At 41.7% G+C, this 24,084-nt stretch overlaps 1 protein-coding gene across 1 annotated transcript in view; it reads left to right on the plus strand.

Annotated features, from left to right (window-relative positions):
• LOC149460558 (periodic tryptophan protein 1 homolog) overlaps positions 1–24,084 on the plus strand; it is a 91,250-nt gene that overhangs the window by 62,766 nt on the left and 4,400 nt on the right. The window contains exon 12 of the mRNA XM_089679469.1: positions 14,645–14,735. Within this exon, the coding sequence (XP_089535595.1) occupies positions 14,645–14,735 (91 nt within the window). The remainder of the gene's footprint in view (positions 1–14,644; positions 14,736–24,084) is intronic.

A 24,084-nucleotide genomic window follows, 5' to 3' on the forward strand; every position in this document is an offset into this window, starting at 1 on the left:
GTGACTCCTCCCTCAAGTGAAGATGTGCGCTCACCTCATAGATAGCCTGCAATTAGGCTATTAAAGCTTGCGGTTCACCTCCTTTGGAACCTGCTTGTTAAGAACTCCTGTTTATAAGATATCCATGGAATGCGACATATGCTATGGAAAAAATCTCCTCTCATAGGGTGCCACTCCTCTGTCTTCCTGTCTCCATGCGGTTCTCCATATATAAAAAAGATCCTGGCATTGTGCTTTATCGTTTTAAAAGCTTGACTTTAATTTGCTTACAGGTGTGGCACTCACATATATTCGGATAGTGGTAGTACAACTGTTATCCCAGACTGCCGCTGACTGTCGGAGCTGTGCGCTCGTGGTCCGGCAAACGGACTGACTCCCTCCGAGTGACGTATACAGTCCCACCCCTACGCGTTACGCCACTGGTCACGTGGCTTCATCAGGGGGATTTGATTGGTCGGTCACTCGTGTATTGCCGGCTGATTCCCGCTGTCTGTGGCAATAAACGCAGACAGCTAGGCTCGGGAGCGAGCCCACACAAGTTCCCCTATAGAAAGTGGCTTTTTATTGGGCACTCGGCAGAGGGGAGGAGCCAGAAGCGCTGGCAGGGGACCCTGGGGGAGGAGGTTTGGAGCTCCTCTGTACAAAACCATTGTACAGATCAGATAAGTGTAAACCTGTTTTGGTATTTAAAAGTAAAAAATAAACAAGAATTTACAATCACTTCCAGAACTGCATTGAATCGCATCTTTTATATCTGCCCAGATTTTGGCTTTCATTTTTCTTATTTTGATAAACTTTGCAAATCTTAAAGCTGTATTGGATCCAAAACCAAATCTGTTTTATTTTTAGTATTTTTTTTGTTCTACTCTTTTCACCTGGTGACCTGATCAGTAACACACCTCCTGTATTAGAATGTTCCCATTCTGGATGAAGAAGCACAGGGGGCACCTTTAGACAACAACATTGTCAGTCGGGGGGGGGGGGGGAGGGTAGTGTTTAGATGTATTAGCAGTTTTAGTTACACTGAATAAACTGAAGCCAAACTCCAGCTAATACATTTTAAGCATTTACAGCAAACAGTTTTTTCCTTTGGGGATAAAGGTTTTACATAAAAGCTGATCATTGTAAGCACCCCTGCTAGAGTTGAATGGTTTGTCTCATTACTGTAACTGTAACTGATACACTCTGCTGGAGAGCTGCTTCTTTTGAAAAACATCAGACTCAATGGCAGGATCACTAGATGTAAACAGAAGAAAGAGCCTAAAAAGGAAAACAAATGCAGCCATCACATCTAAGAATTGGTAAGTTGCAGTATATTAAATGTTGTTTTCTGGATTTATAACCACTTTAAGTTTCTCTGAATAAATCAGACTTGGTTTTGCCCTAGCCTTCTAATTTTCCTATTGGCCGTTTATTATGTTGTAGTGGGCAGCTCCACTGATCTACAGTGGACAGCTATTTAAAGGAGAAGCATAGATCTGCATATAACTTTAGCTGCCTGAATTGCGCGAAAAACAAACCACTTTGACATTTAATTGTCAGTGAAGTGACATCTGCCTATGTCTTTGTGCTCTGAATAAGTCAGACTTGGTTTTGCCCTAGCCTTCTAATTTTCCTATTGGCCGTTTATTATGTTGTAGTGGGCAGCTCCACTGACCAACAGTGGCCGGCTATTTAAAGGAGAAGCATAGATCTCCATATAACTTTAGCTGACTGTATTGCTCAAGAAACCGACCACTTTGACATTTGATTGTCAGTGAAGTGACATCTGCCTATGTCTTTGTGCTTCATATGCTTAGCTTGAAATGCCTAGCTATGAAGGTGACAGCAGTGGACCATGCCTGTGCATGGTCACTCATAGTCTCCTATGGGAGACTGTGTGAAAGGGTGACAATGTTCAGGAACGATTGGGAGGCAGAGCAATGTAGCCCTTTAACAGAAAGTTGATTATAAAACAACGTAAAAACCAACACTTTTCTTTTACAACTACTCAGTGAACAGATGCTTTACACACATACATGTAGAGCTCATTCAGACGTGTGATTAGTCCTGTCCTCTGTGCAGAGCCGCTGGAAGATGTGTGCACATCCTCCTCAGAGCTGTGTGAAGGCAGTCCATAGAAGTGGATGGATACGCAGCAGCTGCATGGACACAGTGACACGTCAAAATTTGACGTGTGGGCAGGAACGGGTGTATGGATCCAAACGCACAGTGTCTGCCTTTAGGTCTGTGCACCCATTCCTCCCTTCATGTCAAACTCTGCATGTGCATTCACACATGGGCACAGCTCTGAGGTGCATGAAAACACATCAGCTAGCGGCTCTACACAAAGGAAAGGTCTAATCCCATCTGAATGATCCCTAAAACACTAAATCATGTAGCAGTGCTCTAGTTCACCCCTTAATGATGACAGTAAAATGAAAAGTAGAACTATAAGCAATTTTTTTTTCATTTTGGATCGAGCAAGTGAGGGTTACAGTGCATCCAGAACGTATTCATAGTGCTTAACTTTTGTCACATTTGTTATGTTACAGCCTTATTCCAAAATGGATTCAATTATTTTTTTTTCTCAACATTCTACAAACAATACCCCATAATGACAATGTGAAAGAAGTTTGTTTTGAAATATTTGCAATTTATTAAAAAAAAAACACCACATGTACATAAGTATTCATAGCCTTTGCCATGACACTCAAAATTGAGCTCTGGTGCAACCTGTTCCCACTGATCATCCTTGAGATGTTTCCACAACTTGATTGGAGTCCACCTGTGGGAAATTCAATTGATTGGACATAGTTAGGAAAGGCATAAGCTTGTCTATATAAGGTCCCACAGTTAACAGTGCATGTCAGAGCACAAACCAAGACATGAAGTCCAAGGAATTGTCTGTAGACCTCCAGGACAGGATTGTATCAAGGAGCTGATCTGGGAAATGGTGCAGAAAAATTTATGCAGCATTGAAGGTCCCAATGAGCACAGTGGCCTCCATTATCTGTAAATGGAAGAAGTTTGTAACCACCAGGAATTTGCGTAGAGCGGGCCGCCCGGCTAAAATGAGCGATTGAGGGAGAAGGGCCTTAGCCAGGGAGGTAACCAAGTCACTCTGAAAGAGCTCCAGGGTTTCTCTGTGGAGAGAGGAGAACCTTCCAGAAGAACAACCATCTCTGCAGCACTCCACCAATCAGGCCTGTATGGTAGAATGGCCAGAAGGAATCCACTCCTCAGTAAAAGGCAAATAGCAGCCTGCCTGGAGTTTGCCAAAAGGTACCTGAGGGACACTCAGACCATGAGAAACAAAATTCTGTGGTCTGATGAAACAAAGATTGAGCCTGAATGCCAAATGTCATGTCTGGAGGAAACCAGGCACCGCTCACCACCTGGCCAATACCATCCCTACAGTGAAGCATGGTGGTGGCAGCATCATGCTGTGGGGATGTTTTTCAGCGGCAGGAAATGGGAGACTTGTCAGGATTGAAGGAAAGATGAATGCAGCAATGTACAGAGACATCCTTGATGAAAACCTGTTCCAGAGCACTCTGGACATTGTCATTATGGGGTATTGTTTGTAAAATGTTGAGGAAAAAAATAAATTCAATCCATTTTGGAATAAGGCTGTAACATAAGAAAATGTGGCAAAAGTCAAGCGCTGTGAATACTTTCTGTATGCACTGTATAACCCATCTGATCTTTTTTCTCCATTGCGGAGATTTCCCCTCACTTCCTGCCCCATAGCCAAACAGGAAGTGAGAGGAAAAACCTGCAAATTAAGGGGATTCCTTGGCGACCCCCATGTCACCAGAACTAGTGTCCCCATTGGAAGATTTCCCCTCCTATTAATTTTCTGGGGACAACACAAAATGTAGGATTTCCTTTTACTATCACTTTCAATTATAATGATAAACAGGACAAATAGAGAGGGTAAATCTCCTCAACGAGGGTACAGACCGTAATAAAAACAGACAGGTGTTCAAATCCCTCTCCACTCTATCCAAAAAAAAAAAAGAAGCTTTGCCTTTAGTTATACTGTAATGCCTGAATCCGGTTGCAACTTGGTGTATATTAATAAAACTGTACGTATCTTTTACCTACTAGGGCCACACTGGTGAACTGCAGTTGCTGTGCGTTTTACCATTTGTCGTAGCTGTGGTCCCATGGATTTCTATTAGTTCACGTGTTTTTGCTGCAGTTTCTGAAACAACACCACATTTCTGAATGCTGCATCTTTGGTTTGCTTTCAGAAGACATGGCAAAAAGCACAACCTAATAGGAGTCCATGAGATCGTGGGTAAAACATACAAAAAACCTGCGCTTCACCAGTATGAACCTGGCCTTAGTGTATCCAGCTGAAATTTTTTTTTTCTGGCAAATGTTAATGAGTATCTCTTCAACTTCATTTGTCTTTTTAAAACACTAGCTGTATATTAATTGCAGTAACCCTGACCCTTCACAACAAAAAAACAAAATAAGATCTCCTACTCCTGATGTGCATGGGGTTGCAACATATGTGCCTTATTTGTTGTTTGCAAGTGTAGCACTAAAGAGTAAAACTCCACGCTCAACCAATTGTGCTGCAAATATCTGGAGGTCAGCTCAACCACATGTGCTATAGATAGAGGGACAAAAATATTATAAACTCCCAATTGTTTGGTTTGTTTGTTTGTTTTTTTTGTTTAAGTTAAAATTAAAAACTTTTCCAGATATTTGTAGCTAAAACGTCTGTGAGATGGCAGCCAGCTGTAGGAGTTAGAAGCAGCTCTGTAGAGATCCAAAAGAGACAAAAAAAAGCAACGCCGTCTGAGTGTAGTATGATAATAAAACAGCTTTATTCGCATGTGTAACAACTTACAGAAACGGTACTTGTAGCAGGCATGTAGAATCCCACTGCTTTATTCACATCCGGCCGCTCTGGGGCACAACCCAGATAAATGAGCGGTGGACTAGGCTTATTTGGAATATAACTCTTTATTTGGCCCGCTTGGCTTTGTTGTCCTCTGGCTCAGCCCATATTGGCATACTCCAATATGGCCACTGCATGGCCTGATGAAGGAGCACGCATGCTCCGAATGCGCCCCGTCTGTCTTGTGCTCCGGTTGTGACGTCGCCAGGTGTCAGCGTCAGATACCCTAGGAAAAAGGGTCAGCTGCACACCAGAGGATAGATGAATATAGTGTGTATTTATTGATCCATAGGACACACAAAACACCAGGACATGAATACAGGATCTGTTAACGCGTTTCACACGATCTCGTGCTGAATCATAACAAAGAAAACAACAAAAGTTCTGTCTTTATATAGGTATTAGTTAATAAAGAACACCTGTCCTAATCAGCACTCCTGAATCCTGAGGGTACGCCTACTAAAAAACCATTGTATCAAAAATAGTGATCTCAGAGAACAAGAAAGGAGGAAAAGAAAAAGGAAAGCAAAGTGGAATAAAAGGAGAAACAAAGAAAGAGAAAAAGAATAATGGATAAAAATAATTATGAAAAAATGATAGAATAACATATACACAAACACAGATAAAAGCGCGTAAATATCCCAAGAATATATGGGCTAAGAAGCCACATTTGTAAATAATCAAAATTTAAATAATAATATATGCAAAAACCACATACACAAAAAAAAAACAAAATGCATGTCTACTTGGGATAAAATACAAACAATTACAGAAAATCACAAAAAAAATACATATTTAGACTGGAATGTATCAAAACAGCAGAAAAAATATATATCAAAAGTAACGCATCGAAAAACAACACATCAAAAAACAAAAGTAACGTCAGATTCCCACCAACCAGGGAGGTTTGGAAACCACCAGATTGGCCCAGACAAGCTGTCCTTTCCCACAGAGGCTGGATGTGAACACAGCAGTAGGATTCTACATGCCTGCTACAATTACTGTTCCTGTAAGTTGTTATACTTGTGAATAAAGTTGTTTTATTATCATCCTACACTAAGATGGCGCTGCTTTTTATCTCTTATGGTAAAATTTGTATCAGATTTTAGAGGGTAGGTTTGTTCTACTATTTTGAGCCTGCTGTCACAAGAAATGTCCGTACAGAATGGTGTGTATTACTTTAGAAAACCAATAAAATTCTCACTATTTTCTTGCATGCGCTGATAATGTGAAGGACCTTTTTTCCCAAGCACTTTCAGTCAGAAAGTCCTCTGTGGCCTACTGATATTTCCTGTATAAAATGGAGCAGCAAGAGGTGAATTATACCAATCTGCTGTGCTGAATTTACCTCCGAAATCGGCACGAGAGATCAAAGAACAGCGTCTCGCGCTCTTCTTTATTCGCTGCAAATGAAATCCCTCCCTCATAAATAAAGCAGACACTTTTACTGTCAGGCTGCCTGTAATGCTTCCCATGAAAAATGGCTCACCCACCACACCGGTGTTTGCTTTTAGAACTGAACAAAATGTCTCCGCAGTGTATTCCTAATCATATTTCTTTGTTATATCGCAATTGTCAGTATTTTCTCCTGATCTATCTCTCTGGCTGAAGGTAAAATATGACCCTGAAGGACATGATAGAGAAGCATTATGTATGTTTTCACGGCTCTGCTTTTCAATTGAAACCGAGATTGCTCCATATTGAGATGTACTTCAGAAGTTATGGCTCCCCGTGTCAGCCGCTCAGCTGCTTTCATTGTCTGTGCACCAGGGGGGCCCTGTTCCAACTAAAGGCTGTGACTGAGCCGGGCCTACTATTTAGCTGCCCTTACTCTCATGTCAAAGAGAACATTGGACAGGTAGTGTTTTTATTTTGCAGAATTTAACCACATCGGTAGCAGCCTGTATATACCCCTTTATTATAAGGTCAGTTCTCAGCACTGTGATAGTTTGACTGACAATTCCTCTTCATGCAACACTGTACCCAAGTGAATTTTAGATCCTTTTCATAAAACAAATTTAACTTTTATTTGGTGGTATTTAATAATTATTGGGGTTTTTTTTTGTATGTTTGTTTTGTTCTATTTTCCTTTATGTCAAAAAGAACAAAGTTTGGAAAACAGTTTACTTTCTAGTATAAATAGCAAAAATGCCAGGACAGTACAAAAACCCTTAAAATGTCCCCTTTTTGGGAAACAAGGTGATCTAATTTTTGCCACAGTTTTTTTGAAAGGAAGAAACATACTGGTATTGAAGTGGTTAAACTAAACCTGTCAATTAGTCAATTGAAACTGAGCATAGGGTCCCCAGTGCATCTGTCTATGCACTCTTGCCTACTGGGAGCCCGCATCTCGGGAATACAGACTGGGGCTATGAGGCTAATCCATACCATCTGTGTTTCTGTCCTGTGGGCCATTGTCCTGCATTGGAGATCGCCTACGGTACCATTGGCCTCAGTTTTGCAAAGAGTCGATGCAGGATGCTCATGGAGAGAATTCGTTATACGTTACTGGATAGGATGCAGTTATTTGACAAAAATTGGGAAGTTTGGAAAACTCAGACATCTGAATAATGAATAGTCATGATTCAATTGATAGTGTTTTTCTGTTGGTAGCATTATTGCTCTGCCTACCCTCCTACCTATCTTGCTTATACACTTAATTTGTATGCCTTACATGATTGTACCCTTTTGAAATGTATATTACAGATGTGCCTTGTTTCTGTTTTATATTCTACTTGATGCTGTAATGTTTTTTTTGCAGCCTATTTCATAAAAAATAATAAAATCGTTTGTAAACAAAAAAAGAAACTGAGCATACGGTGAACAGAGCAGATGTAAAGATAGCTTAAAGTGAAACTACAGGCAAATAAATTAAGAGCAGGCAGGCACTTTATTGCAGAATAAACATACAATGTGCAATAAAATAGACCTACATACCTGCTCTTAGTCTTCTACAGAATGTATACAGAGCTGCACATGCTGAGATGACTCCTGCATGTGGACGGGAGTGACAGCATCCCACGCTGGCTGATCAGGATGGCTGATGACCGTCACCTAGAAAAAGCAGAGAATATGATGGCGGCGCAGGACCCCGTGGATGTTGGTCTGTTGTAGCAGAGGTGAGTATCTTTGCCTTTCATTCCTCTATAACCTGTTCCCTCCGGCTTTATGCATATATGCGGCCGCTGAGCAGGTGGGATTTAACGCCAAGTGTCCCTGGGGAGCGGTTTTCTGTGCTCAGAGCGTGGTCATTGTGCGCACTCAGCGTTGCGTTGTGGAAAGCTCTGGCTCTGCCCCTTCCTCCACATGAGCCTCCTTATTGGTAAGTGAGTTTGGCCATTACATTACAGTGGACCTGTGCTTTATATGTAAACCCATTCGCTAAAATTTCATAAGCTTTAATGTAATTTAAAAACTAATTTTCAATATTTTAAGTCTGCAGCTTTCATTAAAATGTGGCATGGTGATCATGCTATAAATGTCCTCCTTCGGCCACTTCCTGTTCTAGGGTGACAATGCTCTGTCCCAGTTTTTCAATAATTACGTATGTGTGGCTAATGTCTTATCTCAGCATTTGTTAATCACTTGCTGGCCCACCGTAGTACATTTACTGCGGCAGATTGGCTTGTAAAGGCACTATTGTACCTGCATGTTGCATCTTTCTAATAGGTCCGCATGTGCATGCTGGGACCCCCTGATCAGCTGAGCGAATGACAAAAGAGAGCCCTCTGTTTGGTGAACAATACAGGGCTCTCTTCAGACAACAGTAATGTAAAAAAGCACACATTACACTCTCTAAATATTGTTAGGCACACATTTAACCCCTTGATCGCCCTAGATGTGTACCCCTTCCCAGCCAGTGACATTAGTACAGTGACACTGTATATTATTGGCACTGATCACTTTATTGGTGTCACTGGAGATGGCAGTTAGTTGGCTCTCCCCCAGTGTCAGTTAGTGTCAGATTGCCCTTCGCATTATCGAAGTCTCATTATCTATACCATAGTTTGTAGACGCTATAACTTTCACACATACCAATCAATATACACTTTTTTTGCTAATTTTATTGGGTTTTTGGGTTTTTTGTTACCAAAGACATGTAGCAGAATACATTTTGGCCTAAATTTATTTTTTTTTATTGGATATGTTTTATAGCAGAAAGTAAAAAATACTGTTTTTTTTTTTTTCTTTCAAAATTTTCGGTCTTTTTTCGTTTATGCAATAAATAATAAAAAAAAACCCAGTGGTGATCAAATACCACCAAAAGAAAGCTCTATTTGTGTGAAAATGATATAAATGTGTGCCTAACATTTTGTTTGCGTACAGCCTTGCATAACCGTGCAACCACCAATTAAAGTAGCACAGTGCCAAAAAGCAAAATATGGTCTGGTCATGAAGGAAGTAAAATCTTCTGGAAACTCACCACAGTGGCATGGATGTGCTTTCATGCCCTGGTGTGGTCAGTTTAAAATAGGAAATCAGGGGGACTGGCAGGAGGCTGGATCACCAGGGATTTCACACAAAGGAAGCAATACAAAAAGATACTTTCATACAAGTACATGGCACAGCAGGCACATTTCAGGAATGTGAAATAATGAGGTAACATACGCTTTTTAACCCCTTAATCCTGGCTGAGGACAGAAGTCACCCAGTAGCTCAGTTCTACACACTGGCATTAACTTTTTCTTTTTAAACTTCAGCAGTACTCAAGGCAGAGGTAGATTGCGAGATTTTCGCACAGGATTTTTTTGCTTACATTCTGAAACAGTGTTGATGTAAGTCACAGTAGTAAAATTATGATTAAAAGAAAGTATAATGTAGTTTCAGTTTTCTTCATAATCCTTTTTATGCCTTTGATCCAATAATGGCCGGCTGTAGACACCGCACAGCACTGGCAGGGCAGGAGACATGATTTCTCTGTTCTGCGGTTAAGTAACACTTACAGGTGTTCTCCCTTCCTCACCCTTTGATTGGATAGTGAAGGTGAAGCAGAAGACTGATGAGCTCATCTCTGCACTGCTCTCTCCTACTATCAGCATAGTCAATGTAAGCGCAAGTACTGCAGCACAACTGGTTTTACTCTTTGTACTGCTTCTTCCTCTGACACTCCTGCCCTGCTGTACAGGGACTACAAGAGGCTGATACAAAGTCAAATTTGCTGATTACATATAAAAAAAGGCATGTACTGGTGTATGAGACAATACATAGCTGAATTAACATCTGGATTGCCGTGAATTCAGTTTTAAAATGAGCCAGTGATTGTAGATTGGGAGCCACATTGCTGACCTTCTGTCATTCTGACTTCATAACTCAATGACTTTGAAACAAGTATGCAGACCCAGAGTTTATAGTTTTCTCGGACTTCAGGGACTTCATGCTTGTTCCAGGTCTGTGAAGCCCAGGACCAGTTTGCTTATTCAGGACATGCTTTGTTCCATTTTACATCAAAGCTTTCTGCAGCAGCACTGTGTTATTTAGACATTTTTACATAAGCCAAGCTTCAGTAAAGTTTTTTTTCTTCTTTTTTTTTTTTTTAAATCTCTGTTGTTTTAATTATTTACAGCCAAGTTGGTTGTTGTGTGTGTAAAGCACAGATTGCGCACTCTGCACTGTAAACAGTTTTCAGACAAAGCTCCGCAGAGATTGAGGTCTTGTGTGCCCGAGGCACAGAGTGATAGAGTGCTTTGCCTTAGATCATAATCAGTTGCCATAGGAGGCCGGCGATGTAACTGTGCTGTGGATTTTGCAGTATAGTAACTGCCATGACCAACTGTGTAATTGTACCTGGTTTTTTTTTTTCATTAATAAATGATTTGGTAAAATTAAAGAGCCTTTACTTTATCAAACCAGCTTTACCTTTATCGTGCTGTCTTCCTGTAACATTTTCACTGTGCAATTTTTCACCTTCTCTGTTATATTAAATTACCTTTCTCTTCGCCTTGTTTTATGATTTTTTTTTTAACCTCTTTATTCTTGCTCTGATTTGCTTATAATTATTTTACTTATTGTGTGTGTTTTTGTAAGGCAAAACAAAGAAGCTGCCAGAATTACTAAGAGCAAAATAAAAAATTACATACATTATGCAATCTGCCACTGGCATTAGCAAAACAATAACTTTTATTTTTTACCTTTAGATCTAGCTGTTATTTTTCAACTTCCTTTAACAGACCAAGCTGTCCAGCAGAGGTGGCAAGTAGAGGGCTGAGACAAACCATTTACCACTAACAAGGTTGTTTACAATGATCAGCGTTTATTTAAAATGTTTATCCCAAAAGGAAAACAAAAGCTGTTTACTGTAAGGCTAAACTTGCGGTTGGGGGAGTGGCAAAAATGTGCGGTTAAGCCATGTTTCTGCCACCCTCCCCCCAAGCTGCAATTGGCAGCTGACGGGGATGTTTAAATGCCATGGCCACAATACTTTGCAGCAATGTTCACCAAACATGCAGCAATTAATGGGCTTCCTACTCATTTAAGTAAATGGGAAAATGCCACGGCGAAACTAAAGTTAAAATGGGCAGTGATGAGGCATTGCATCGCTTCCTCACCGCCTGTCAGTAGCCTCTGAAGTGCGATCCGATCAAATAAGTCTATATAAGGTAACTTTAGGGGTGTACTTACTTTTTCCATGTGACAGATCTTTGTTAATTTAGATCATAAAATTACTACATTATGTCAATTTTGTTCAAAAAACATCACCTTTTATCTGTAGGCACAATTTGTATCAACGACTAGTGGTTGACTGTTGAAATATGTTGAAAGAGCCAACAATTTCTATGCGGTGTGCTTGTTTTTCACGTGAACGTATATGTATGTGCATGGATGTGTATATGTGTTACTATCAGAATCATACAAATTCTAAGGCCAGTTTTGGCCTACCAATGTCCATGTAGGAAATGAAGCTCCTACATGGAGGACTGCATACAAACTTCATGCAGACATTGTTATTGGTGTACCAGAGTGGCAGAGTTGCACTCAGTCACCAAGGAGTTAGTATCTCATTAGCCTGTAGGTACTTATTGATTGTAAAGCCAAATGTTTCACAGCCTTTTCAGAATAGCTTTTTGTACTTCATTGAGCTCTACTTTGACCACATGATCTATTGAATAACACAGGGCTTCTAGGTAATGGCTGAACTGTACTTGCTGAACTATTAAACAAAATGCCTTAGACTGTCAAAGTGATGATCATTCGGTTCACTTTGTGCTCTGGGTGTAGCTTTTTAGCCGAGTTGCCTGTGTGACCCCAGGCATATTACCGAAAAAAATCAATGGCAAAGTACAGTGCAGTGTGAGGGCGGACATCATAGCTATGTGTTCTGGGTTGGATTGGGTTTATATAATATTCTATTCATATCCCTTACATATTCACATTGCCAGCCAGGCTTTGCTATTGCACTCCGAGGCCCTGGTTCCCAGCTATAGTGGTAGGTGTGTCCTGTGGGAGGGGGGGGGGGTACTTCCAATTGGTGCAAAGGGCACTGTGGACATTTATTATAAAGGTTTGGTATTTTAGCAAGTATATCAAATAATTAGCAAGCAGTATATTGATTTATTTTATTTAAAAGCATACACATGATTTTAAATAAATTAAAATGCTCTGGTAAACATGCAGGGGAAAGAAATTGGTATACTTTAATGAACCCCCAGCCCCCCAGCAGCAAATATTTCTGTAAGTGCACCTGTCACCTAAATACAGCTGTATGCAGTATGTACAAACAACGTTGGCTGAGGTCGGAATAACCGTGTTCTGTAGCCACACTTCAATGTTCACTTTTTACTGCTTACAGCCTTTTAAAACTCTGCAAGGAGCTAGCCATCTTGTTTACAGAGCAGTAAGGCTATGTTCACACTAGCTTTGTTAGCAGGTGTTAGGGAAGCGTTTTTTAAAGCTCCTCAAATGCCTATGAAAATTTAACACATGGCAGCACACACTGAAGCATTAGCATCGTGGCGATATTGACGCCTCATGTGGAGTCAGGAGGAGTTGAAGCCTCCCATTCTAGTTTATGGTGACGCTTCTCAAACACCTGGCAGGCATTTGCAGGACATTTGAGGATCGGTAATACCATTAAGCTTCATTATAGGCGTTTGTGGTGCGGTTTTAATGCTTATCAAATGCCTCAAAAATGCGCATAGGGCCTTTGGGGAGCATTAAATATGCTTCCCAAAGGCCTGTCTAACGCCTATCAAATGCTATATGGGCGTTTGGTAAGCGTTAGAAATTAGTTAAGTGAGAACAAGCCCTAAGAGGCAAAAAAAAGAAAAAGACGTGCATTACATCTTTGCAAAAACGCCCATTTCCCCAATGTTCTCCAAAGACCCTTGCATAGCTGCTGATCTACCAGAAATGCACTCCAATACTGTCTTGTTGCTGACTCAGATCACAAGCAGTGGTGTCAGCCCTGCCCAGTTGCCTTTTCCCAAATTAAAAAATCCCTCCTCTGCTAATTTCCAGAACATAGAGCGGTTGTGTTCTTCAGTCCAAGATAGGTTCTAGTCCAGGGTTACAGGGCTATCATCAGCCAGGGTGGTTCGTCACCAGAGTTCGATTCCCCAGCACTGTCCTGCTTACTAAGGGAAGCTGGCTGAGAAGGGTTCCCACTGCGCATGCGCGAGCCACACTGCACTTTGTGAATAGTCCCGCAGTCCTCAAAAATCTGTGATGTGTCCCAGAATGCTGCAAGCAAAGGCGGGGAGAGAGGGGGATGGATGAACTTCCGCTCGGATTTCCTACGCAATCTGTGCAGAAGTGGGAGCAGGTACTTATCAAAGCCAAGTCCCGGTCATCCTTGGCCCCCCCCCAAAAAAAAAGTTTCCAAAAGTGGGAGAGGAAGGAGGAGACGGAAAAGTGGTGCTTCTCCTTTTGGTTGAAGTTCTGCTTTAAATTGGTCCTCTGCCTTATTGAAGCTTTAACCAAATCCTTATTGCACCTCTTGATGAAAAAAAATAATGAATGGGCTGCTGTGCCTGTGCAAAAACACATAGACGTGAACCTAGTCATAGCATTCACCTTCCTGTTGCGTGTTGGTGTGCAGAGAGATAAGCAGGTACACATTTGTTTATAGATAAGTGTTTGTACAAAAAATAATAATTTAATTAGAACCCCACGTCGTCAAAAATAAAATGAATACAGTCAATATGTTACAAAAAAGACTGGAATTTTAGTAAATTATAAAACAAATAATAGATATCTCTAAGTATTTTTAATTGTTTTCTTTCATATAGCAACTGGTACAATTTTCTGTAGCGCTTCCCAGAAAATCAAATTTGCTTTCCTTCACATTTTGCGCTACTCCATGCAGCCGTTGGGAGCTAAAGGACAACCCCGTGTAATCTGAGCTGCCAGAGTTGTAGCTTGTACAAGGCTTTGGGCTCAACATGTGACAACGCTGGCTGGCTGGCTTGGTGCTTTCACATGTCTGAATTACATCCTCCTACATATCTGGAAGTATTGGATATTTCATTTGGCTCCTGAGGCTAAACAAAGTGGAGGAAGAACAAAGAAAGGGTGAATATTTGCTGCTGGGAATGGAAGGATGAAAGCAGACTTGTTGCTTTGCTCTTAAACAGCTTTGTGTTCCGCCTGTAGATAACGGTAATACATTGGTACCTGCTGTATAAATCTTGAGTTTGTGGCAGATTTCTGTTTGTTGGTTTAAGCACTGTTCCTTGTTAAATCTTTTTAGTTGGAATGAAATCCTGCAGTCTCTTGTAACTTAATAGGTTTTCTGTTTCATATCTTTGTTAGGCCAGCACAGAAGACGGCTTTGTGTACTGTTTAGACGCACGGTCAGACAAGCCACTATTCACATTAAAGGCGCACGATGGAGAAGTATCTGGTATGTACATTCTTTTACACTTTTGTTTGAAGAGCTTTTTTTTTTTTTTTTTTTTTAAAGTGGAACTAATCCTACCAATTTAACTGTTGATAATGATAACTTTCAGAGTTGCTTGTGTTCCTTAACGAACTGTCAAGCGGTCAAGCAGTTGGTGTCATAACTGATCACAAGCACTGCACCATGGCAACTGCAAGCCAAGCAGATGCTAAGATGGCAACGTCCTTGTCTGTAAAAGATAGGAGGGTTTAATTCTGCTTTAAATCTGAACTAAACCAACTGATTCAAATGATTTTTTCCCCAAACAATTACATTTAATGCATACCTCTGGTTTTAACTGTCACAGTTCATTGTGTGCTTATGTTGGCAGTCAACTGAACTTTCATGTCCTCAATTGGCTGTTCTAGCTGATCACAGGTGCAGCACCATGGCAATTGCAGATCTAAATATTGGCTATGATGGCACCACCTTCAACTATAAAGGACGGAAGGATTTGGTTCCAATTTAAAGTGGATCTAAAGTTCCACTGTTACTCACTGCAAGCAGGCAGGCTCTTTAGTGCCAAGAGACATGCACTGTCTCTTCTGCAATAGGATGCACCTACCTGCCTGCTCTCAGTATTCCCCAGCATATAAACTGAGTTGTGCATGCACAGCTCAGCTTACAGTGATGGCCCGATACCTATGTGCCAGGATGACTCTGTAGGAGTGATGTCATCCCCAGTGCACAGAAAAAGATCCTGGCATGAGCAAGGGATGGGGACAATTGGAGGAATGGTGAGTATAGATCCCTTTTGTTCCTCTTTAAGTTGAAACATAGTATAGGTCCAAACTTGGGTACTGTCAGAACCTGGAGAGAAGCTGTCACCCCTGTTCACTATTGCCCAATCAAGTCTGGTCAGTGCATTCCCCATAAGCCCATCTTAGGTCAATGATGAACATCCCCGTTCCTTTGTGTATGCGCAGCTGCGGTTGGAGGAATGCCCTGACCACAGTTGATTAGCTGGCAGTGGGCGGGAATGGTGGCATCCTTTTGAGTTGGGTCAAACCCATTCTGATCCCTACTGTAGGGCCTCAGTCCATTTTTATGAATTAGGTAATGTTTAGATCCTCTGTCAGATTTTCATTGCTGTTTCGTCCCCACTGGAAAAATTTCTCTTGACTTCCTGTACACTTGCCAGTGAGAAGAAGTGTCTCCTGATAAAAGACCTAAACCTTCTCCACTCCCCGAAACTAGACAAAATCTTTCGGCTGTAATGCCACTTTTATAGTTTATTTCCATCTTAGAGAGTTGTCACCAGAACAGTTGTGCATATTGGATGATTTATTGTCTATTCATTGTTCTCGTAAAAATGCTAAAACTGTAATTCCCATTACTTTTCTGTCTCTCTGACAACCGTCACCAAGATAAATAGGGTGATTCTACCTAGTAGGGATAGACCACAAAAAAACTTGACAGGCATATTGTGGTCCTGGAAGCCAGTTCTATTAATCTGTAAATTTTACAAACAACGGCAGGTCTCTATCACATAAAGACGATTAAACAACTTGTATCTTGATAAAAAATTTATTTTGAGAATGGGTGTCATATATTTAGTATGTGAAATTGTTATACTAATGTTGTATAAAAGGTGTTAACTGCTTCCTGTCCTTAGGATGTATTTGTACATCCTCAGAGCAATGATAACTGGGTCATGGTTGCTGCTGCAGCCATGATTCAGATGTAATTTTGTTCAGCCAGTGGTTCTGTACAAAGTGATTGAGTGGCTATACAGCTGCCTGTTCACTTTTACAGGCAATAGAAAGGGTTCCCCCTCCTGCTGCCTTTACTAGGGTCTTCTGCCCCACCAGGGTGCCAGTTACTGATGCAACCAGTCCCATCCGAAGCCCTAGACAGAGTGAGAGGAACTTCCATTGTTCCTCCCCCTCTGGACAACAGAAACTGGAAGCAATGAGGATTGTATCACTTCTGGTTTCAGTTTGTTGTTTACAAGCTGTTAGCAGCCTGTAAAGAAACCGGTTAAACCAATCTCAGTTTGATGTGCTACTTTGGAGGGCAGAGGAGAGATCTGGGGTCTCTTAGATCCTGTCATTGCTTATTAGAATCTGGAAGCAGGGGGCTTATCGGAATCTGGATCTCGCCTGGATCCAAGTCCTTTATTAAAAGAAGAAAAATAAAAGAGAGTCCCCTGAAGTAGATCCAATGTCAGCCATGCTGGCCGCCACTGCCCAGAAAAAAAAACTAAACAAAAGCTCCGCTCCCGGCGATGGCTCGCGCCGTCTGACTGCTACGCTGGCTTGACAGTTCTTAAATATGTAAGGGGCGAGGCCATCATTTATGTGCCCCCGTGTGACATCATTGACCCAGCATGCCCTGGTTGATGATGTCACACATGGCCGGGGTCACATGGGTGATGTCACCGGGTGACCCCACCCCTTACATATTTAAGAACTGGTTTTTTTTTTACTTTTATCAGGGGCTGTGGTGGTGGGCATCATGATTGATGTTGGATCTACTTCGAGGGACATTCTTTTATTTTCCTTCTTTTAGTAAAGGACTGTCTCCTGTCTTTTTTTCACACTACACTTTTTTTGTGAATGAGTAGCGGTACCATGTACCCCATACTCATTCACATGGGAGGGGGGGGGGATCTGGGGGCCCCCTTGCTAAAGGGGGCTTTCAGATTCCGATAAGCCCCCTTCCCGCAGACCACCACAGGGGGGAAGGGAACCCCTCTCCCCAAAGCACCCCCGCCATGTTCAGGGCATGTGGCCTGTGATGGTTCAGGAGGGGGTGGGGGCCTCGTTTGTTCCTCCCCTTTCCTGACCTGCCGGGCTACATACAATCTGTTGACATCCGTTTTTTGGCCTTTCCGGGTATTTTTGCGGAAAAAATATAGGGTTTTCTTCTGTTCAAAAAAACGATGTTAATGGAGGCAGACATTAACAGATGTAAAAAGATGTTCATCCGTTTTCACCCGCAAGTCCATAGAAATACATGGGGGTCCGTTTTTCATCCATAAACGGACAGATGAAAAACGGACATATGGAACGCCCGTGTGAAAGGACCCTAACAGTGATGAATAGTACTAACAATCATAAACATCCCATAAACACAAAGGCCATAAAGTACACTCAGTGGTGTCTATAAGTGAAACTGTGAGTATCCTCTTCTTTCCAATATTTGGTGCACCACCACCACACCAGGTGAAAGAGCTGCTCACCTCAAAGATGAATAATATACGCTCATCTGGATATTCTCAGCCTCTTCCAATTCAGATCAAAGTCTTCCTGCTAACTTCTCTCGCCCTCCTTTTGCTCAGACATCCAGCAGGGATGGTCTCATGTAACAAAAAGGCCAACACATAATTTTCTCCGTATAACACTTTATGCTTTCCCCCACTAAAATCACACTTACAGAAATAAAAACAAAAATCAGTCCACATCCAGCTCACTGCTCCGCTAGCGAGATGGTGGCGGCATGACTTCACAGGCTCGGCTGCTCTCTTCTAGGCACGTTGCGCCCCCTCTCAGGGCTTCCTCAGTAGGCCCTATGTGAAAGCATTTTTACATTGACAAGTTCTCTATTAGAACCCTGATGTCTCCCATGCACTCCAGTACAGCTAATGGAACACAGATTATGCTTCATTAGCTGCTTGTTTGGCCAACTCTGGCGAGGAATGACAGTTCTGAACCAGAAAGTGATGTACCACACATTGCTTTCTGGTCCATTGATAAGAGGGAAACTCAGCAAGTGTATATTCTCTAAGATACCTCCGTTCTACTCAACAACACAGGCCATTTTCGTCCTGAGCTTGCAGGTGGATCTGCGAAGCCACGGAAACATGGGGGGCAGGTGTGCAATCTATTCCACTGCCTGTGGAAGTGAATGAGTAGTGTTACAGCCACCCCAAATCGCATACAGGAGAAAGCCGACAGTTGGCTTGTAACACATGCATTGCATGTATAAAATCTGCTACAATTTAAGCCTTATGTTGGTGGCAGTGAAAGGGTTAAAGCTGAACTCTGGGTGCAAGTAGCCACAAAGGATTTAAATCCACTTGTGTGCTAAGTGCATTTGCAAAGCCAGTTATTACCCTTTAAAAGTGTCGGAAACATCACCACAGTACTGTACATGTAATAAAGACTAGTCACTGCTGCTCTGTCTGCTTCTGCAGAGTGACTGATCTCTGCCCCCTCTCCTTCAGCTTTTTGCAGGCAGCCTGTAGTGTTTGGAGCTGCTGAGTCCCTCCTACAGCTTTTGCTGTCTGCGCAGTGATGTCAATGCTACTTTTACAAGGGTTATATCTGGGTTTGTAAAGGAGTTTGGGGCAGAGAAAATGGAGTTATATCATTTGTGATTAAATGAAAGTTTTTATGCCTGAAGCTCAGCTTTAAAGAATTGTGCTGAGCTCCTCTCTATAAAATACATTTTATAAAACATCAGTATGTTGTCACTTTACCCATCTGGATGGTGCTCTCACCTCTTCAGCACAGCCCGCGCCACGGTCATTCAATGTGACACCAGCCCAAATACACCACGGATCATTTGTGCCTCTGCTTGCATCCACTACGGTATTGATTTTCCTTGCTTGCTCCGGTGTTGCAGGGTATAAAGATCTCGCTGAGCTCAGACTTTCACTTACTCCACTACAATAACTTTGATTCCTGGCAGTAGTTAAAGGTTGCTTTCCAGATTTAGCACTTGCTATTGTAGCACAGCTAATCAGTCTTTGTTTCATTCACTTAGGCCACAGAAATACAGTTGTGTTCAAAATAATAGCAGTGTGTTGAAAAAAGTGAATAAAGCTCAAAATCCTTCTAACAGCTTTTATTTCCATACACACAAATGCATTGGGAACACTACACATTCTATTCCAAATCAAAACATGAAGAAAAGTATATCAAATTTGTGTTGTTCCTCTAAAAAAAATTGAAGAAAAGTGAATATTAGACTGTTCAAAAAAAATAGCAGTGTTTGTATTCTTTACAAACTCAAACATTCACTATATAAACTGAAAAATGTTTGAAGATTTTGCTTTCCTTTGAATCACTTAATGAATATTTAGTTGTATAAGCACTGTTTCTGAGAACTGCTGTACATCTGTGTTGCATGGAGTCAACCAACTTCTGGCACCTGTGAACAGGTATTCCAGCCCAGGATGATTGGACTACATTCCACAGTTCTTCTCTATTTCTTGGTTTTGTCTCAGAAACTGCATTTTTGATGTCACCCCACAAGTTTTCTATTGGATTAAGATCCGGTGATTGGGCTGGCCACTCCATAACGTCAATCTTGTTGGTCTGGAACCAAGATGTTGCACGTTTACTGGTGTGTTTGGGGTCGTTGTCTTGTTGGAACACCCATTTCAAGGGCATTTCCTCTTCAGCATGACGTCTTCAAGCACTCTGATGTATTCAAACTGATCCATGATCCCTGGTATGCGATAAATAGGCCCAAAACCGTAGTATGAGAAACATCCCCATATCATGATGCTTGCACAACCATGCTTCACTGTCTTCACAGTGTACTGTGGCTTGAATTCAGTGTTTGGGGGTCGTCTGACAAACTGTCTCCGGCCACTAGACCCAAAAAGAACAATCTTCCTTTCATCAGTCCACAAAATGATGCGCCATTTGTCTTTAGGCCAGTCAATGTGCTCTTTGGCAAATTGTAACCTCTTCAGCACGTCTTTTTTTTCAACAGTGGAACTTTGCGGGGGCTTCTTGCAGATAGCTTGGCTTCACATAGGCGTCTTCTAATTGTAACAGTACTCACAGGGAACTTTACACCTTCTTTGATCTTCCTGGAGCCGATTGTTGGCTGAGTCCTTGCCATTTTGGCTATTCTTCTATCCATTCGAATGGTAGTTTTTTGCTTTCTTCTACGTCTCTCAGGTTTTGGTTGCCATTTTAAAGCATTTGCGATCATTTTGGCTGAGCAGCCTATCATTTTCTGCACTTCTTTATATGTTTTCCCCTCTCCAATCAACCTTTTAATCAAGGTCCGCTGTTCTTCTGAACAATGTCTGGAACGACCCATTTTCCTCAGAATTTCAGAGAGAAATGCACTGTAACCAGCATGTACAACATTTGCTGCCTTCCTTCCTTTAAATAAGGGCAATAATTGCCACCTGTTTTTCAAAGAATGAATGACCTCACTAATAGAACTCCACACTGCTATTATTTTGAACATGCCCCTTTCAATTAGTGATTCAATTACACAGAATCAGCAGCATGCATGTCATGACTGTCGGGTCTGTTGGATTTCTATTACTCTACTACACCTGCTAGTAAATTATTTGCCATGTAGAAATATCATTTCTACCAAAAACAGTGATTGATCAGGTTAGTGATGTCTGACTGCTATTAGTTTGAACACAACTGTACTTCTGTTTTGGCTTTGTAAGTGCACCTGTTACCTCAATACCGCTGTAAATCTGAGCACACCACGTGGGCCTGGATCTCATTTACTGTATACTTCAGCCATGCTTTGCTGTTTTTTTTTTATACTGGTTTTGGCCTTTTGAAACTCCACAAGGAGTTGGCCATCTTTTCAGAAGTTTTAATTGGGCCATGTGCATAAAAGTTTAGCCAATCCCCATTGAACCTCTTCATAATGAAATGGGTCCTATTAACACCTATGCATTTTTCAACAAATTAAAGCCAAATTCCAGACAGTTATACAACACATAAATGAAAGACGTTTTGTATTCTTTAAAGTGGTAGTAAACTGTATTTTTATTTTACCCTACAGGTAAGCTTATAATAAAGCTTACCTGCAGGTTAAATGAATATCTTCTAAACGTGCACTGCTTAGGAGACATTCTATGAAGCAGCAGCCGGTGACATCACTGGTGCATGCGTTCTGAAGAAGCTGCATACCAGTGCTGTTACTTCAGAGCTCTGCTGCGACAGTGACTCCCATGCACATGCGTGGGAATGACGTCGTCAAGACTTGGCCATTCTCCTAGATTGTAAGCTCGAAAGAGCAGGGCCCTCGAACCCCTCCTGTAGTGTATTGTTACTGTCTTGTCTCATGTTCTGTCCCCCTTGCTACTGTACAGCACTGAGCATTCCCTTTGGCGCTATATAAATACTGTATAATAATAATAATTCAAGCAGCCATAGGCTGCAAACCTGGAAGGTAGACGGGGTGTAGCAGCAACAACGCAGTGCTGAACGGCTTCGTTAGTATGCGATGCATACTAGCACATTATGCCTTTATCTTGCAGGGTTTTTTTTCACCTTTACTACTGCTTTAATGCATCATTAAATATTTATGTAATTATATACACAATATTGCCAAAAGTATTGGGACACCTGTCCAAATCATTGGATTCAGGTGTTCCAATCACCTCTATGGCCACAGTTGTATAAAATCAAGCACTTAGGCATGCAGACTGCTTCTACAAACATTTGTGAAAGAATGGGTCGCTCTCAGGAGCTCAGTGACTCCAAGCGTGGTACCGTGATAGGTTGCCACCTGTGCAATAAGTGCATCCGTGATATTTCCTTGCTACTAAATATTCCACGCTCAACTATTAGTGGTATCATAACAAAGTGGAAGCAACTGGGAACAACAGCAACTCAGCCACCAAGTGGTAGGCCACATAAAATAAAAGAGTGGAGTCAGCGCATGCTGAAGCGCACAGTGCACAGAAGTTGCCAATTGTCTGCAGAGTCAATAGCTAAAGACTTCTAAACTTCATCTGTCCTTTAGATTAGCACAACAACAGTGTGTAGAGAGCTTCATGAAATGGGTTTCCATGGCTGAGCAGCTGCATCTAAGCCTTACATCACCAACTGCAATGCATTGAATGCAATGGTGTAAAGCACGCCGCCACTCCAGAGACGTGTTCTCTGGAGTGATGAATCACGCTTCGCTGTCTGGCAATCCGATGGACGTGTCTGGCTTTGGCAGTTGCTAGGAGAACGATATTTGCCTGACTGCATTGTGCCAAGTGTAAAATTTGGAGGAGGGGGGATTATGGTGTGGGGTTGTTTTTCAGGGGTGGGGCTTGGCCCTTAGTTTCAGTGAAGGGAAATCTTAAGGTGTCAGCATACCAAGACATTTTGGACAATTTCATGCCTCCAACTTTGTGGGAACAGTTTTAGGATGGCCCCTTCCTGTTCCAACATGACTGTGCCCCAGTGCACAAAGCAAGGTCCATAAAGACATGCATGAGTGAGTTTGGGGTGGAGGAACTTGACTGGCCTGCACAGAGTCCTGACCTCAACATGGTAGAACACCTTTGGGATGAATTGGAGTTGAGACTGCGAGCCAGGCCTTCTCGTCCGACGTCAGTGCCTGACCACACAAATACACTTCTGGAAGAATGGTCAAACATTCCCATAGACACACTCCTAAACCTTATGGACATCCTTCCCAGAAGAGTTGAAGCTGTTATAGCTGCAAATGGTGGGCCAACTCAGTATTGAACCCAACGGACTAAGACTGGGATGCCATTAAAGTTCAGGTGCATGTAAAGGAAGGAGTCCCAATACTTTGGGCAAAATAGTGTATGTGTGTTTTTTCTTTTATTCAAGAAGTGTAAGTACCTGAATTCGACTTATTACCCTCTTCCTTGGGGGCCCCCAAGTGATTCCCCTGATTGCAGGAATTTCCTCTCACTTCCTGTTTTGGATATGGGACAGGTAGTAAAGATAAATCTCCCCAATGGGACATGGATCACAAAAAAGAAAATCTGATGGGTTAGTACCATCCCTTACTCTGTCCAAAATGAAAAAAAAGTTTTGCCTTATAGTTCTACTGTAACCGCTTGACGCCGACGTCACACAAATATGTGGCCTCACAGAACTAGGCTTTTTTCCGTGGGGCCACATATTTGCGTACCTGTGTTTGTGCTGGGAGTGCACCGCACAGCAAGCTCCCAGCACACAGACACTGAGAGTCCCGAGTCCCATTCTAACATTCAGGATGCAGGACTCCCGATTCCAGGTTACATGATCGCTGTGATAACCTCTTATTGGTGATCACAGTGATCAGTCACTGTACAGCCCGGCCCCTTGTCTTTTTTCTCTTTCTCTGAATGGAGAAAAAGAGAGATACATTACATCTCTCTAACTCCTAGCATAGAGGGGAAAAAAATATTTGTTAAAAAAAAAAAAAAAGAAAGAAAAGATAAATATTTAAAAAATAAAGAAAAAATACCTAAATCAAGGTTTGATCTAGTTCAGTGCCAGGGTAAGTGTTTGGGTCAAGGTTAACAGGTCAGGGTCAAAGGTAATTTTTTTTCTTTTAATTGGTATTGGTGTTAGTGTCAGTGTGTTTTAGGTAAAAAAAAAACAAAAAAAAAAACAAAATGCGCACTATTGTTTCTGGGCAGTAC

The sequence above is a fragment of the Staurois parvus genome, unplaced genomic scaffold (assembly GCF_062004578.1).
Source record: "Staurois parvus isolate SC_StPar_1 unplaced genomic scaffold, SC_StPar_1.0 ptg000225l, whole genome shotgun sequence".
Classification (NCBI taxonomy): Eukaryota; Metazoa; Chordata; class Amphibia; order Anura; family Ranidae; genus Staurois; species Staurois parvus.